Source organism: Sceloporus occidentalis, unplaced genomic scaffold (assembly GCF_023333645.1).
Source record: "Sceloporus occidentalis isolate IW3139 unplaced genomic scaffold, rSceOcc1.0.p SCAF_4, whole genome shotgun sequence".
In the NCBI taxonomy this organism is placed as follows: domain Eukaryota; kingdom Metazoa; phylum Chordata; class Lepidosauria; order Squamata; family Phrynosomatidae; genus Sceloporus; species Sceloporus occidentalis.
In genome coordinates, this window is record NW_028316984.1 from 157,467,970 (window position 1) to 157,486,924 (window position 18,955).

At 39.0% G+C, this 18,955-nt stretch overlaps 1 protein-coding gene across 7 annotated transcripts in view; it reads left to right on the forward strand.

Annotated features, from left to right (window-relative positions):
* The window catches only part of AKAP6 (A-kinase anchoring protein 6), a 330,076-nt gene that overhangs the window by 109,029 nt on the left and 202,092 nt on the right, over positions 1-18,955 (forward strand). For all 7 annotated transcript variants that reach the window (XM_089522088.1, XM_089522091.1, XM_089522084.1 and 4 more), the window contains exons 5-6: positions 875-997; positions 17,868-17,964. In XM_089522088.1, coding sequence (XP_089378214.1) covers positions 875-997; positions 17,868-17,964 — 220 coding nt within the window. The remainder of the gene's footprint in view (positions 1-874; positions 998-17,867; positions 17,965-18,955) is intronic.

Sequence of the window (18,955 nt, forward strand, 5' to 3'; positions counted from 1 at the left end):
ACCTTTCACCATTTTAGTCGCCCTCCTTTGGACACGCTCCAGTTTCTCAACATCCTTTTTGAATTGTGGTGCCCAGAACTGGACACAATATTCCAGGTGGGGCCTGACCAAAGCAGAATAGAGTGGCACTATTACTTCTCTTGATCTAGATCCTATACTTTTATTGATGCAGCCTAAAATTGCATTGGCCTTTTTAGCTGCCGCATCGCACTGTTGACTCATGTTCAACTTGTGGTCTACTTGGACTCCCAGATCCCTTTCACATGTTGTCTCATTCAGCCAGGTGTCCCCCATGCTATATCTGTGCATTTTATTTTCCCACCCTAAGTGCAGTACCTTACCTTTCTCCATGTTGAATTTCATTTTGTTAGCTTTGGCCCAGCTTTCTAGTCTTTCAGGTCATTTTGAATGTTGATCCTGTCCTCTGGGGTTATCTTGTTGCTTCATTTTGATGGGTGGGTGGGAGGTGTAATTTCCAGACATAATGGAGTCTGCTGAGCAAGAGGCTCATGCCAGGGGCAAAAAACTCACAGCAGAACACCAGTTACCTATCATTGAACTATTCGGAGTAATGGGTGTGGAGGAACCTTTAGGTCATAAAAAATGGATTCAGGCAGCCCTTCAGTCACATTTTATCCACTCTGGTTTAGTACCAAAAATTGTTTAATTAATAACTAATTCCCCAAAGAATGTGTGAAACACATGGGGGAGAGGATTCCTCCTGATTCTCCTGGAACATATGACTTGTGCAAGTTTGAAAGGGTCATGTTTTTCTTCCAACCCCTTTCAAACAAAAACAAGTACATTTATCTTCTAGATTGTACTTTTATTAACAGCTATGGCCTTTTCTTCTTCTTTTCTTTCATGGTGGAAGGGATTTGTAAGCAAGCTCGATGAATTCATTCACTGGTTAAATGAGGCGATGGAAACAACTGAGAACTGGACTCCTCCCAAGGCAGAAACAGACAGCCTTAAACTCTACCTGGAAACACACTTGGTAAGGGAAAATTATTGTCTTTTAAGTCACTAATGAAAAAGAGCCTGTCTGTAGTTTTGTGTTGTACATTAATTTCCACTGTGGATCATTTCAAGGACAGTGGCAGCAACTGAAATTTCACTCAACTTATGTTTTGAAAAGAAAACAAAATCATGAAAAAGCTACACTTTATGACCACTGGGGGAAAAAGTAATGGAAAATTTGAAAGAGAAACAACTAAATAAGGATATATCCATAAACTCCAGCCCATTGATGGTAGTCAGAAGAGAAACAATTGTTTCTTGGCACACTACATTTATTAAAACATTAGTTATCATCACAGCTACAAAGTAGGATCTTTGTGCCTGCTTTACTGCAATGCTTGACTGGTCTTGTAATCATAAGAATGAAGTACACTAGTGGTATCCAAATGTTTTCAGGATATTGCCCTCTTTCCTCTTGGGTGACAACCCTAGCCCCCTGCAATGATTCTTTCTTGATATTAGGTCTACTGTTCTACTGCAAATTCAAAACAACCATTCTCAGTCGCTGCTTCCTTTTCACCCAGTCACCTTGAGAGCAGCAACTGAGCAGCAACCAAGACAAGGTGCTAAAGAAATACTCAGGTGGGGTACAGACCCCCAAAAAGAGGTGCCTCCTCAGCACCTGTTTTTGCTGTGCAGGAGCGCAGCAGCATACAAATTGTGTGGCACTGCTGTGCAGCAAAAAAGGAGCTCCAAAAAGTGGCTTCTTTTTGTTGCGCGCAAAGCGCCAGTGATGGCGTGGTTACATTGCAGCTGCACAGCACCATTTGGAGGTGGCGCAGCTGTGATGTCATCGTTATGCGCGCCTTCTATAAGGCGCTGCGTAACGGCGGCACGTCCACAACATGCTAGGGTTGCGGGGCGTGTGCACACGCCACCCCAAGGCAACCCTAGCACGTCGTGGATGCGCCGCAAAGGGCCCATCTGTACAGGGCCTCAGTCTCCAAGTTTTATTTACAAATCTTTACTACAGAGTATACACAGCACTATATACACAACAACAACTCTCCAACAAACCATCTACTACTACTAATAACCCACACTTACTAATAATAACCCACACTGTCCATAGGTCACACATATTTATACATACTGTCCATGGCATGATTTCCTCATACAGGTGTCCCCAATTGTCCACTTGCATCAGCTTCTTGCATCATGCCTGTTGAGTCATCCTGAGTGTCTTTTCCACTTGGTGTGACAGTGATACTTCATGTCAGTCACCATGGTGCAACATTACCAGGTGTTGGATTGCCCAGCTTCTTCAGCCAGCTGCCATATTCTGTCCTGTATAATTCTAGGTCTAGTAATCTACATACTGTATATACTCATGTATACATCTAGAAATTTTAGTCAAAAAATCAGCCCAAAAAACCTGGCTTGACTTATCTATGGATCAATGGAAGTACTGTATTTTAACTCTTATCAAAAAAGGAACCATGCCATGATGAAAGCTTAATATCTTCTCAGAGCATCAAAAAGAAGCATCAACCCCCTCTACTATGTCAACCATCCAGCCTTTAGGGGGAGCACAAAATGTTATGCCTGTCAAAATTTGTAAAGATCTTTAGCATTGTTTTCCTTTGCTTCATCCATTACATCCTTTGTCACATGCTGCTAAGTTTTACCCTTGACTTATTCACGGGTCATATAAAAAGCAATAATTTTTGCCCCAAAACCTGCCCTCGACTTATACATGAGGTTGACTTATATTCAACTGTATATGGTACATACATATACCTCCCCTGTTCTCCCCACCATGGCATGGAAGCCCCAAAAGAACCACCAATGTTGCCTTTTTTTTAAAAGCAGGCATTACAAAGGGCCTGAAGCAGTGCTGCAGGAAACTGAAGTATTACACTGACCCATGTATAAATCAACCCAGGTTTTGGGGTTGATTTTTTGGCATACAATTTTTGACTTATACAGAAGTATATATGATATGTCTTTATATGTGAATAGTTCATCTCCACAGTACATGTACAATACAGTTGGTCCTCTGTATGGCCCTCAGTTTGAAAATATCCCCTCCTTTCTCCCCTGAAAAAAACAAACCCAAAAGCAAGTCTTTAATTTGCCATTTTATATAAGGGACCCCATTTTTTCTATACCATTGTATATATTGGGCTCTGAGCAGCCACAGATTTTGGTATCCATGGGGGGTCCTGGAACCAAACCCCAATGGATAGCAGAGGCACACTATACATTGGGTCCAAATTTATATTGCACATAGATTACTACTGAAACATAAAGCCAAATCACTGAAAAATGTGGAAATAAAAAAGTTCCAATTATGAAATAGTTCTAAATATGAGTAGAAGAAACGAAGAAACACTATTTTCAAAACTGAAAAAATTGTGATTGTTGTGTTTGACATGGGCCCCAGTGACTGACAGAAAATGGGGGACATATAAGCTTCTAGATGTTATTGGACCAACTCCCCTAAAATATATCCAGCACATCCACTGCTGAATGGATGAAAGAAATTGCAGCCCAATATCTGTAGGACATCACTGCACTACACCATAATTCATGGAATCTGCATACTTCTTTATTCACACATAATTGTTTCTGAATGCATACAGTACTAGGTTATTGTGTTCCTGAAACTTTGTAATGATAAATGAGAGGAAATGATATTTAAATTTCTGGAGAAAGGCAGAAAATTGGTATGTGATATGGTATTTCTCTTATGCACGTTTACATGATGTTATCTGGAATGGAATACAATTTACTTCTAAGTAGACATCAGATTACATTGTAATGCCAGTTGATGAATTGTGGCATTAACTGTATAATTTGGTGTTGGAAAGACCCATAATTATTTTCATTTCATATTTTGGTAGTATGCAAGTTTGCAGTTTGAAATACCATGTGCATTAGGAAAAATCTGTCAACTTTATTCCTTTTCAATGTAAATTCAGTTTCCATCATCTACCTTTCTCAGCATGGATGATTGAGGCTGCAGTCCTATACACACTTATCATGGAATAAGTCCCAAATTGTACTTCTGAGTAGACATGCATAGGATAATAAATTATTTCAAAAGGCAGAGGATCATTTGTAATTGGGAGATATAGTCATTGCATTGTGATCTATATATTTTTTAATTGGAATGTCAACTTTTCACTTGGTATTGGTGCAGCAGTAATTCTAATCTGTGTTTATACAGAAGTCTATGAAATTAAGTTCCCATTAAGTGCAGTGTCAAAATTATCTTGATATAGTATTTGCATTTGGTACTAACCAAGCAGAGGAAAGGACAGGTGCTTCTGCAGTTCATTCTGAGAGATACATCCCACAGCTTTGCACAATGAGTTCTGGTACCCCATCCTCACATGTAGCTTTGGCTGAAATCATCCTGCTGTGGAAAAAGTTCATTTGTGATACCTGGTAGGACTTTATTCTTTGAACAAAGGGACGGGATGTATGTGCTTCCCCCTTCACTCACTCTATTCATAGTAGAAGACATGAGGTTCCAATAAGATCTGTGTGTGTGTGTGTGTGTGTGCGCGTGCGGGGGTGTGTGCATGTGTGTTGTGTACATGTATACACACACACATACATGGTGTCTCCCTTATCCAAAATGCTTGTGACTAAAGTGTTTTGGATTTCAGATTTTTTTGGATTTCATAATATCTATATTTGCTAGGCATACATAATGAAATATCTTGGAGATAACCTATCTTGGAGATTGGACCCAAATTTAAACACAAAATTCACTTATGTTTCATGTACAGCTTATACACATAGCCTGTAGGTAATTTGAGACAATATTTTCAATAATTTTTGTGCATGGAACAAAATGTGTTTATATTGAACCATTTTAAAAAGTAAAGGTGGCACTATCTCAGCCATCCATGAAAAATGTTTTGGTTTTTGGAATATTTTGGATTTTGGAATTCCAGATAAGGCAGACTGTATAAGCTAGCATAATAGAGCCTGCATTTGTGTAAATGTACATTATACCGAAATATATGTAAGATGAATAGACTTGAAATATTGACAGTCTTGGAATAATCATGTACTGTATTCAATGGTGACTTTGTCTAAGTGGCCATTGTCTCCATTCCCACAATCCAGGACAGAGATTGGAAAAGTTACTTCTGTGGATTACAGTTCCCAGGATCCCCATCAGCTTGCATACTGCTCTCTAGTTCTCTCTAAAAGCTCCTTCTGAGCATTGACAGAGCCTCCTCAACAGAATGTAGCTGATAGAGGGAAAGGATGGTTAGAACAGGAAATCCAAATCAAAGCATCCCCAGCAGCTGGCCATCTAGCCTCTGCTTAAAGACCTCCAAGGAAGGAGACTCCACTACACTCTGAGGGAGTGTGTTCCACTGTCGAACAGCCCTTACTGTCAGGAAGTTCTTCCTAATGTTGAGGTGGAATCTCTTTTCCTGGAGCTTGCATCCATTGTTCCGGGTCCTGTTCTCTGGAGCAGCAGAAAACAAGCTTGCTCCCTCCTCAATATGACATCCTTTCAAATATTTAAACAGGGCTATCATATCACCTCTTAACCTTCTCTTCTCCAGGCTAAACATCCCCAGCTCCCTGAGTCGTTTCTCATAGGGCAAGGTTTCAAGACTTTTCACCATTTTAGTCGCCCTCCTCTGGACACGCTCCAGTTTCTCAATGTCCTTTTTGAATTGTGGTGCCCAGAATTGGACACAATATTCCAGGTGGGGCCTGACCAGAGCAGAATACAGTGGCACTATTACTTCTCTTGATCTAGACACTATACTTTTATTGATGCAGCCCAAAATTGCATTGGCTTTTTTAGCTGCCGCATCGCACTGTTGACTCATGTTCAACTTGTGGTCTACTTGGACTCCCAGATCCCTTTCACATGTAGTTTCATTCAGCCAGGTGTCCCCCATCCTATATCTGTGCATTTAATTTTTCTGCCCTAAGTGCAGTACCTTACATTTCTCTGTGTTGAATTTCATTTTGTTAGCTTTGGCCCAGCTTTCTAGTCTATTCATTCAGATCATTTTGAATGTTGATCCTGTCCTCTGGAGTATTAGCTATTCCTCCTAATTTGGTGTCGTCTGCAAATTTGATAAGTATGCTCCCAATTCAGTCATCCAGGTCATTGATAAATATGTTGAATAACACTGGGCCCTTGACAGAGCCCTGTGGGACCCCACTGGTCACTTCTCTCCAGGCTGAAAAAGAGCCATTGTGGAGCACCCTTTGGGTTCGGCTGGTCAACCAATTACAGATCCATTTAACAGTTACTTTGTCTAGCCCACATTTTACAAGCTTGTTTGCAAGTATGTCATGGGAAACCTTGTCAAAGGCCTTACTGAAATCAAGATATAATGATCTTTGAAAATACTAATATAATTCATATTTATATCTCTTACATGTTGTCTAGTTCATACATCAGACATCTCAACTTTTGGCCAATGAACCACAGTTTATTAAACAAAATGAGTGGTATGTTCCTTCACTTGACAGCTCCCCCTTTCAAAGCTTTGGCCATTCTGTCATGTTAAGCTACAGTTTTGTTGGATGTTGGAATTGGAAAACTATGGTTTAATTGTTGCTTGTGAATAATGACATGAAACTAGAATTGGATCTCAAGAGGGCAAGAAAGTTATAGAACTACACACAAAATTGCTGTGCCACATAAATGACACCATTTGCCTTAATTAATTAACAACTATTGAAGACATATTGCTGCATTTCTGAAGAACATGACATTTCTTACTCCGTGGTGTTAAAAATGAATTCTGGCATATTGAGCTAAGTAAAGAATACAGTTATTTGATAATATTTACTATGCTCTTTGGGTAATACTACTAGCTAAGAATATCACTGATAAAAATATCACAGACTCAGCACAGGCAAATTGAAGAAGAGTTGATAAGCATCAGGGCAATACCTGAGAAGAGAAGATGAGTCTCGAGCCAGGATCTTGACCACAAATAAAGAGTATGTCTGAAAAGGTACAAAAGAAAATAAATATCAAATTGAACAGAGGGAAACTCAGACTCATTGTCACAGAGATACCATATATGGATCATTTAATGACATCAAATGGTCTGAAAAGTATGTTATGTTGTTAGTTGCTATCAAGCCAGCTTTGGTTTATGGAAACCCTATGAATGAGAGATCTCCAGGACACCCTGTTATTAACAGCCGTTTTAAGATCTTGCTAAGTCAGGGCCATGGAGTCCTTGATTATCTCCACTTGTAATATGGTTCTCCTTTTTTTCCCTTTTGCCTTCCACAATGCTGAGCATTATTCTTGATCTCATGGAAAGGCGGGCTAGAAATAAAAGATTTATTATTATTTATTATTCTTTTTTATAATGAGTCATGTGATCTCATGATATGATCAAAGTATGGTAGGATGAGTTTATTCTGGTTTCTAGGGAGAGTTTAGCCTTTATATGCTTTAGGAATCATTAACAATGGGCCCTTGATATTTGCTGAGGTTTTGTTCCCGGACCCTTCATGGGCACCAAAGATCCCAAGATATTGAGCGAGTTAGAAGGCTTCTAGGATTTATCAATTTAACTGCTTTATGTGTTCAATATACCTCACAATGACTACTCTACAATAGAGGAGGATAGGGACATGGAGGTCAGAAGCTGATCAGCAGATATGTTCTCCATACTGGCTGTTGCAATAGATGTCACAAACCAAAAACAGAGGCTAAGAAGCAAAGAAAAGCATCCTTGAAACAATTGTTTCACAGACTTTGGGTAGGTGTGGAAAGCATGTCTCTGATAACAGGATTAGACTATACAGCAAAGTCTTGCAGCCTGCCCACAGTCCTTTCATGGGAGAGGCATTGTTCTTTCCACATCTTCTTTAATTTCAGCAACGGGAGGATTAGAGAGTGGTGTCTTCAGGAACTTCTGTCTGTCAGCAGAACCAGCTGTAAAAGCTCAGCAAAGGGCAAGCAAATCCAAGATTGGGAAGAGGGAGTCCCATAAATTTGCCAAGCTCAACCACAGCTTCCTGGTACACTCGCTTGCAGTTTCTGTCAGGCACTAATTCTCTCCTATTCTTTCCTCTTTGCACTTAGAATCTTGTCTGAAACAGAAAGGGTCTATGCTCCAGTTTCTTTAAAAAGCTATATGCATTATTTCCTGGGTTGGAGAAATTTAATCACATATGTGTGTACATTAGAAATTCAGACTGATCATAAACATTTGGAAAATATGGGCAGGCCAGAAATAGTAACTAGGTGCATCAAAGCATCTACAGCACATGGTGATGTGTCTGCAGAAGTATGACATGCAAAAAAAAAAGGAAAAAAAAAAAAAAGGGAAAATACAAGCAGGGGATCTCTTTCTTTGTGAATTGAGGAGACCAGAGGAAGAAAGAGACATCCTGAATTAGAACAAAAGAGATGCTCCAGTCTAGAGCCAGAAAACACTGTGAGGTCCAGTTTCTAGAAAAAATGGGCAGAGTATTATTATTATTATTATTATTATTATTATTATTATTATTAACCTTTATTTATAAAGTGCTGTAAATTTACACAGCGCTGTACAGACAATCTTTTAATTAGACGGTTCCCTGCCCTCAGGCTTACAATCTAAAAGAAGGTTCCAGGAGGGAAAGGCAGCAAGTGAGAAGGGAGGAATCTGGGACGGGGCAGTGGAGATCCTAGGCTGGGACAGCAGACCTCAACTACTAGAATGAAGGGTACGAATGGGAATGTAAGGAGAAAGAAGTTCAGATAAATAAAGAGGGGCCAGCCCATACAGGGCTTTAAAAGCTAACAACAGAAGCTTATACTGGATATGGAAGGGAAAGGGGAGCCAGTGAAGTGGTGATAATAGAGGAGAAACATGGTCAGAGCGGCGAGCAGATGTAATGATGCATGCCGCTAAATGCTGGATGGAAATTAAAGAGTGAAAATGAGAAAGAGGAAGCCCTGCTAGAAGGATGTTACAGTAATCTAGTCGGGAGACCATCAGAGTGTGGACCAGAGTCTTAGCAGTTGAGGCCAAGAGAAATAGATGGATTTTGGCAATGTTACAAAGAAAGATTCTACAGGCTTTGGCTGTGGCCTGGATGTGGAGGATAAAAGACAAAGAAGAATCAAAAGTGAAACCGAGGCTGCGGTTGAATAGAGGTGTTGTCGACAAAAACAGAAAAGGAGTATTGAAGGGAGGACTTAGGTGGAAAGACAAGAAGCTCCATCTTGGACATGTTGAGCTTCAAACACTGATTACGCATCCACAGAGAGACAGCTGTGAGACATGATGAAACTTGCTGTTCAAGCCCTGGAGAAAGGTTGGTGGTAGAAAGACACAGCTGAGTGTCATTGGCGTACAGATGATAGGAAAAACTAAGAGAACTGATAAGTTTTCCTAGGGACAATGTGTAAATAGAGAACAGTAGGGGACCCAAAACAGAGCCCCGAGGAACTCCAACAGATAGGGGATCAGAGGACGAAGTCTGACCACCCGTGACCACTGCAAAAGATCTATCTGACAAATAAGATTTAAGCCAGTCAAGAACAGAGTTCGAGAACCCGAGGTCAGAAAGTATATCAAGTAAAAGACAGTGATCCATGGTGTCAAAGGCTACAGACAAATCAAGGAGAATAAGGACAGAGTAAAGGCCATTCACCTTGGCCCGTAAAAGATCATTAGAGATCTTTGTGAGGACCATCTCTGTGGAATGCTGTGGGCAGAAACTGGACTGAAAGGGATCCAGAATGGAGTTGGCTTCGAGAAACTCAAGACAGCAAGAATAAACAACCCATTCCAAAACCTTAGAAAGAAAAGGGAGATGAGAAATTGGACGATAGCTGGACAAAGAAGAGGGGTCAAAAGAAGATTTGTTTAGGTTTGGGGAAATGAGAGCATGTTTAAAGTCTGAAGGAAAGGAGCCCATAGAAAGAGAGAGACTAAAGATAGAGAAGTGAAGGGAGGAAGGAAGGGGCTATAGATATTAGGAGATGAGAGGGAATTGGATCAAGAGAACAGGGTGCAGGTTTGGAAGAGTACAGCAGGGTATGGCAAAAAGTAATAGATAAGCAACTATCATATAAGGCAGAGATGGACAGCAGACATATTCTGAGACATAGAAGACATATCAATTGAATAACAGAGGCAATGAGTGATGCCATGAACTCAAATGGGAAACAAGCTAGATACCAAAAGAACATATAAAAATAATGGAATCATAGAATTGTCAAGTTAAAAGTGACCTCTAAGGCAGTAAGAGTCTAGTGGAGATTTCCAGTGGAGATGAATGCTTAAGAAGAGATTACATAAATGACCTACCCTGAGACTAGAGTGTAGCAGGGAGGAAAAACATGGCTACAGTCACTGAACCAGGCCCATTTGAAGTTTGTCAGTGGTTGAAAGACCTGCACATCTGAAAGTCTATGAATGGATTGCATGACGTAACAAACCAGTGATCCAGGATCCACTACTGTTTGCAGGAGGAAAAGCTAAACTTCGCTCCATAATTGGCTTATTGTGTCATCTGCCAAAACCAAGAGTGGGACATTGATTTTTAAAATCTGGTTTGTTGGGAGGGAAAAAAACAGAAAAGGGCAGCTTGCCACTGCCAAATGCTATATTAAACAAACAGACATGATGTGTTTCACCATCCCCCTGCAAGCAGGAGTGATTGAGCTATGTACATGAGCATGTTGGCCAAACAAACAAGGAAAGGTTCTTGGCTTATAATGTCACCTGCATTCTCCCTATGTGCAATCATCCAGTTAAAGTCCCTCCCTTTTGTTTTTAGAAAGCCATAGTGTCTGTAATCTCCTCTTTCATTTCTTGTGTATGTACCCACATGTTCACATTGGCACAGGAGCAGGAAACAGTGTCTTTTAAAAACCTGCAGGATTTTACGGATGAGCACTTTAGCTGTATTCCACTAGATTGAACTCTATAGATTTCTCATTCTTGAAAGAATACTGGTGTTTTACACTGAGTAAATTAGAATCTTGAGTTCAAATGTGGCTGTTGGTTAGAAGTATCCATCTGCTTATCCTTCCATTCGTAAAACTGTCTTCTTGACATTAAACGTGCTCAGTCTGTTGATGTCAGATTATTTTCTCTGGGATGTGACAAGCTCAACTTTGATGACTGAGAAAGAAAAAGAGACACACCTGAGTGGAAATAATGTAACAAGAAACCAACTACCATCTATTTTGCTCTTGTTTGCAGTGATACTTACTGTTTGTAGAAAAGAGTTTTTCCCTTAAGACCAATGTGTTATTGGTTAATCTGTTGCTGGATTTCACTATTTGTGCTTCTGCAGCAAATTAGAAGCCAAGTCTGAGTTTTGTGCAACTGTAAAATTGCAAATCAAGCCCCAGAGTTTTGGCCCATCTTTATTCATCATATTTTACTTCTTCAGTCAACATTATTACTGGTTAATAGGTGCACCTGTAAATCAAGCTGCATTGTATACTTGATATGTTATGTTAAATGAATCTTTTCTAGGGCAGCAAGTCTATTTTTTCTAATGGAGAAGAATACCTCATCTTTTCCAATTTTCCTATCAAACACATCCACATCATCTTGAGGCAGCACCACATCCAGCTGCATCTATGCTCTGCTTCAATTACATGAAATTACCCAACCTACTCTTGGGTCCTTTAGGTTTTCTTTTGCTACATGAGGCACCCGCATGGCATATCTCTTGTGAAGTGCATGATTACAAACTATTCAACACAAGCCTGTTTTAAGTAAACAGTAAATTAAATGTTGCCATGGCTCATTCAGGCTTGCTTGGTTGAAAAGAACTTCTAGAAAAGGTTTCATGAAAAGTGAAGCTTTTAAGAAAAAAAATATTGCTACACAAAGAGTACTGGTGTTCCCTTTCTTTTGGGTCCTTGACCCAGTTTATATTTTGGGCTTCATTTCATTTTCATCTGGTTTTGGCATTAAATAACATTTTATTATGGGTGGGCGGAAGCGGTAGAGAATTACCTCAGATTTAAAAGTGAATATTTCTACCAAATTAAAATGTTTAAATTAGGTTCCAAAATTACAGAAAGAAGCAATTGTTTTTAAGGTTTAATGCAAATTGAGTGTTATGTAGTACAAAAATAGCACAGCATGGTTTTGGGTTTTTTGAGCATTGTCATGTTTGAGGTTTGTAGGGAAACTGTTTTCTGTTAACCCCTTATTAGTAGAACTTTAAAAAGTTACTTTTGAGGCTCTAAATCCACTTTCTAGTCAAAACTACAGTAGGCCCAATGATGCCATAGAATAAACAAATATCTATTGATTTATCCAGTTTCCATTGATTCAATGTCTAGCTGAATCAATCATTTAGTTGGAACTAGCAATTGAATATAGAACTGATTACATCTCCTAGATTCCATCATTTGTGTTGGAGTGGGAATTAATGCAAATCTACAGCACTATATAAGTAAAGCATGATGATGATGATGATGATGATGATGATGATGATGATGATGGTATCTTTTCTTTCTTACCCAGTACAAGAAGATGTATTTGATTTTTGACCCTTTTTCTGTGCAACTACATAGCTTTTAAAAATATGAAAGCACATATATCTCTTCGCATTTAATCCATGTAGACCTTGCTAAGATATCTGTGGACACAATTATAAAGCAGCATATCCCCGAAGACACTGCCTGTTTCACCCCACCATATTTCATGGACAGGAAAGAAAAGTCCAATTCACAGAACTAGTACTCTGTCAGTTTCATTGCCTCCTGTTAGATTTCAGTGCAGCTGAATGCCAAAACCATATACAGCATGTGATGAGTTGGCCTGTGGTATTCTAACCTTTTGTATGAAACACTTATGCAGCTTTAAAGCAGGGGTTCTATTCCATCTGCTGTCTCCTTGGTTCTACTAAAGACACAAGAGACCCACTTGCATGTTGTTCCAGAGGGCAGGACCAATGGGTGGAAATTGGAAAGAAACTAATATGACCTGCAAATAATTAGAAACTGAGAGTGAGAAAAGCTTCACACAGAAACAGACTGTGTCAGAAGGTGGTGGGCTTTCTTTTGTTGGAGATATTTGAACAGAAACTGGGTGATAACCTGTTCAGGTTGCTGTAGTTACCTCCTGCAATGGAAATCCTGTCACAGAGCAGGGCCTTGATTTGGATAAACTCACATAGTTTCATCTAGCTCTACTATTCTATGGCGGGTTATAGACAGCTAAGAATCAATTTTATACTTATTAGGAAACTTGTAAAAAGCATGTATATAGCTAAGCATTTGGGCCTATTTGATTCTCGCATTCTGAAATTTGGTTTTAATGCTGCATGTTTAATTTGTTTTCCAATACTATTTTTAAATAGGAAACTTTCAAATAGATGTGTCATAGGCCACCTAGGTTTTCAGAAATGAAAGGTAGGATACTAATGAGACAGATACATGCTTAATATCATGATACAAAATAAATCTGAATTTGATTTGCACAATATAAGAAATTGTAGTATTTAATAAATTCTATCAACTGCCAGAGTCAAACCTTCTATTAAATCAACATTTTGATTATTCACTAATTAATGCATACAAAATGGCATGCAATCCAGGAAACCTGGAGCCAGCTGCATACCAACTGTTATGGAAGTTGATTGCTTTATGTGTGATTTAATTTATGTACCACCATGATGTTGATCATAAAACAAGGAACTTATTACTAATATTTGCAAGTCAAACCTGTCTGACAGCATTTTCTGGTTTTCCAATTCCATATTTCTAGCTCCTTTTATTTTCTCTAGAATCTATCATATCTGTACACAGACATCACAGGTTTTTGCCTTCTTAATGGTTCAAATATTGGGGGCTTGCCAGTAACTGACTGATATGGTAATCAGCTGAAGCACTTACTTTAAGTGAATACAATTGATTCAGAGTTTGAAATAAAGGCCATTCCCTGGAATTTTGCTGAAAAGTAGCTTTGAGAGCACAAAATATCCCTTCATTGAAAAATATCCATAAATACTTGATTTGCCAGCACTATGACATCAGCCCTTGGCTTCTTCAAACACTAAATGCAAGGATGAAGCTAAGAAGACAGCTAATTCTGCTAGCAGTGGAATCAGAGGGCATGTAGGAAAGGAGAACTAAAAGGTTGTATAAGTCACAACTGGGATTATACACTGCTGGAAACCTCTGACTTGAAGACCTTTTCTCACATTCAGGGTTGCCAGGTTAAATGCAGAAGAGGGCTCCTATTGTTTTAATATTTAGCAGATTCTTGAACGGGAAAGGCTTACTGTAATGTTCCATCTGGAGGAATTTTGGCATCTCTCCTCCTCAGCCCCTCCCTAAAATTCATTTTTAACAGATTCATAACATAACACAGTGGAAGGCTGATGTAGTTGGCAGAAGAAATGGACAGAACTTTAAAAATAACTTGTTAATTAACTTAGAAAGTATTGATTTGCAATATCTTTCTAGCAATTTCACCCAATTAATGGTGGAAGTTAAAATATTCTGTAATGAATTGTATCATTTTACATCATTAGCCTTTTGCTAGAGCTAGTACCTGCCCCTTTGTCAGATTCAGGAAAACAAGAAGGCCTCCTCTTTCAAGAGAAGAAGTGTTAGTATGCATCAAATGGCTCTGCTGTTAGCCATGCTAATCTGCATGTTTTCTTTGGGAAGAAGATTTATTTATTTATTTACTGTATTTATATCCCACTCTTCAGCCAGAAAGGCTCTCAGAGTGGCTTACAGATAGTTAATTGGGCATTTCCCTGCCCTCAAGTCTGGGAGTAGAAGAAGAGCTAGATGTAGGAAAGAAGAAAAAAGAAGAATTAAAAAGAAGAAGAAAAGTGAGTCTTGGAATGGAGCAGTATGGCATAGTGTGATGATCCCTGAGGGCAAAGCCCTGTGCGTGACGATTACTCTCAGGGGATCCCTTTACAAAAAGAACTGTTCGCTGCCACCACTCAGTGAATTGTCAATGAACTATATTTCCCAAGCACACACTGAGACTTGCTGGGGAGAGAGAGAGAGAGATCTAGTTTCCTTTCTTGCTAACCCAGAGCAATCAGTAGCCGAGTTAAGGCGCGTGTACAGGAGCAGAGAGACAGCAGATGCTTTTTAAGAAAGAAGTTTATTTTTAAAAAGGGATAGAATAGGATAGAAAGAATTTATATCGCTCTTGCAAAGCCTCCTTGCCTTGCAGGTCAAAGAACATAGTTACAGAGTTCATTCCAGACAAGCCATTGTTGAAAATAACAAAAGGCCTAAACGCACTAGCTAACACATTCCTAACTACTCACGGAAGATGGGATTTGTAGTCCTTTTGAGTTCTTGGAATCAGGGAGCTGGCTCCTTGCCAACTCTACCTGCATTCCTGAGTCTGTGTCCCCCAGACTCCAAGAGACATCATCTGGTTCCCCCTCAGGGGAGGATCAAGGGAGAGACAAAGGAGCGCATGGCCTCAAAGGGCCTTTTAAAGATTTCCCATAGAAAGTTCTTGAATCTCGCGGTCCTACTCTCTGATTGGTCCGTTAGACCTTACATCAGCTATGATGCTACAGCTCATTAGCATGTGATGTCATCTCTCATTAGCATGTTCCTCCTCCCAGATTAACCCCTTATGGTTCAGAAGAAGTTCCCAGATGACTGGAGGACCAGTCATCACACATAGATAAAGTAATTTGCTTGCTTAACAGGAGATAGAAGCCCTTAAGAAGCAAGCCTTTCAGAATAGCCTAAGCCTAAAAGACAAGTATCCATACCTATCCCTTAGGTATCGAAGGCCGCTGAGATGTCCAAAAGCATCAACAGGGTCACACTTCCCCTGTCGATGCCTAGACGGAGATCATCAACTAAGGCAACCAAGGCAATCTCAACTCTGTATCCTGTCCTGAAGCCAGTCTGAAATGGGTCCAGATAATTGGCTTTTTCCAAGACAACTTGGAATTGGAAAGCAACTGCCCTCTCGATCACCTTGTCCAAGAATGGTAAAAGGGAGACTAGTCTGTAATTATTTCTTACCAGGGGATCTAGGGAGGGTTTTTTCAAAAGCGGTTTGACCACCACTTGTTTTAGTTGGTCTGGAAATTTACCCTCCCTAAAGGATGCATTAATTATAGATTGTAGTAGTGTCTTCACTGCATCACCTCCCTGGGTGGTCAACCATGATGGGCAGGGATCGAGGGGGTATGTTGTCCTCCTTACACTTCCAAGAAGCTTGTCTGCTTCATTGGTATTTACAAACTCAAAGTGATCCAGTTTAACATAGTCCACAGACTCACTTTTGTTCTATAGAAAAATTATCTATCTTCTCCTTTTGCCTCCTCATACTCCTCATACCTCAAACAGTGTTTCCCCCTCAGCTTCACAATAATCTTTCAATATTTTTAAAGTTGCTGCAACAGTTTCTGCATGCTTATACTGTTATAAATTTCCATTTCAACGTCCTGTTTTTGGTACTTTACATATGCAATGTTGCCAAACACCCTCGAAGGAAATTCCCTGACTGGCTTCCCGGAATGCCTCCAAAATTCCCGGGAGGGGGCAGGATGTCTGGGTCAGGGGCTGTGACATCCGGGTCAGGGGGGCTGCAAGACGCTATGGGAAGGCTAAACGGGTCAGGACTTCCTGGATCAGGTATGTCGGGTGGGTTTTTTTGGGTGGGAAGTTATTTTGGGGCTGGTTTTTTGGGGGGGCGAAAAGGTATGTTTGGGCGGGAAGGTTAAATTCCCAGAAAATTCCTGGACATTTGGCAAACATGGAAATTTCCCAGGAATTGGCAACACTGTATATATGTCTTCTTTTTCAACTATAAATTTATAAGCTCCTGTTTTCCAACTATACATCTATAAGCATTTTTGTACATATTGTATCCAATGGCATAGTAATAAAATAAAATAAAACTGGATTAACACTTAGTTTGGGAGGAACACTCCTGAAGAGCTTAGCAGCTGTGACTTGCACTATATAATCCATTTCACTAGGGAAATTACAAATCAATAGTTTAACCATCCTTATTAACTTCTATGGCAAAAATTTTTTTACTTGCTACAACAGGGGAGAGAGAGTGCCCCAAACTTTGTAGCCATGGCAGTGGGAGGGATGTTGGGTAGCAGTTCTAGTATACTGAGGAAAAAGGAGCAACAGGAGGTTGCAGACATCTTAGAATGAGTGCTTTCAGTGTGTATAATGAGTAAGGTTGTGTGCAAAAATAAGAGCCTTCCAATTAGATTTTGCAGGTCCTCCTTTGTAAAGACTAATTTGCAACCCATCTTATCAAATAATCAAGAGTGAATAATTTTTCAAAGAGTTTCTGTAGCTTCTTTGTTTTGTTTCCTATGTATAATTGTCAACATGAATGCAATTATCACCAAAATAAACACACATAGTTCTTGTGTAGGCAATTGCAAAACAACAATATTTATTGAACCCTTAAAAGCAAACATGATGTAAGGCATCATGAAAGATTCTGGAATGAACAAAAAAGAAGTCTCTTGCAGATTAACAAAATTAATTTGTTACAATGTTTTGTGTTAATAGATACTAATCTATGTTGCTTCTGTTTATGTCTGGACAGCTTATTCAGTAATGTGTGGAATATATCTGAAAAATAGGAGCCATCTGTGGTGGATGTGTTACTGACACTGTTTTTCCAGATATAGTGTAAGGACTTTGCATAAAACCTAATGAATTTCTAGATTTGTCAGCTGTTTCAACACAGATGCACTTTGCTAATCTCACAGAAACATTCTGAGTTCAGTTTCAAATATCAATAACTTTTTTATTGCAAATGAATGTGGCTGTTGGGTAAATGGTGCTGTGGTGCTTGATAAAAGTAGCAAATAATTTTGAACATGTGTCTCATGTTAAAATGTCTCTCCATCATTTGATACTTAAATAAATATATGGATAATATTTTTTCTTGCAGAGTTTTAAGCTGAATGTAGATAGTCACTGTGCTTTGAAGGAAGCTGTTGTAGAAGAAGGACGCCAACTTCTTGATCTTATAGTATCTCACAAATCAGGTAAATCCTTCTGAAATATTGCAGGTCTTTATGTCTCCAGACTATTAAAGAATAAAGAAGCATTGCTGTAAATTACTGCATATATTCACGTCCTTATGTATTATTAATATTTACATTATCAGTTTGACCTTCAAGATTTATAAATGTTTCATATACTGCATACAATGCTGTGATACTTATAAAATGAAATACTGCCAGCAAATAGTCTGTTCATTTTATTTTGGTCTTGCTGCTCAGCTGAGTTTCAATTGAAATTACATCACTGAAAACTTCATGCTGACATGTTCTTTGATGTAGGTGCTATGGAAATAACATTAAGATGATAAATTAGGATTTCATATCTATACACACATATATTTTTACATAGCAAGCATGAGTAATTGCACTGGTTAAAGGCTCCTTTGCCATTTAAGCTAATTTTTCCTGCAATTTCAAAGTATTTATTAGGAAAGATTTTAAAATTAGGAATAGTTATTTCCTTTAGTTATGCTTGTCCTTTTCAGTATAAGCCTTAAGTCAGGATGAATAATAACTTTTGTCATATTGTTGGAACTCGGCGTGACTAGTTTAATAATATGCTTTTAATCAAAACATTCTATATTCCTAGAAATTGCTGGCTTTATTTTGGCTTGCTTGGAAAACTCCCCCCCCCCCTTTTAAAAAAATATCTGTGTTGCATTTTGAGATGAAGTTGTCCTCTAGGTTTTCATGTGATTATTATTCAACTTCTTGCATCTGTTACTTCTGTACCTGCACATCTCCTCTTGAACCTAAACCAGACACACATACCCTACAAACATTGATGCTATAGTAAATCATATGGCTGATTTGCATAATGCCCTAAAGGTTTTGTAGAATGGTAGCAAGCTCTCAAGAACTGATGAGTAATATGCCATTGCATATTTATCAAATAATTTTTTTTTTTTAAAAAGGAATAAAACAATAAAAATATGTCCTGAACAGTAGACTAAAGCCTTAATTTTTGCAGTGG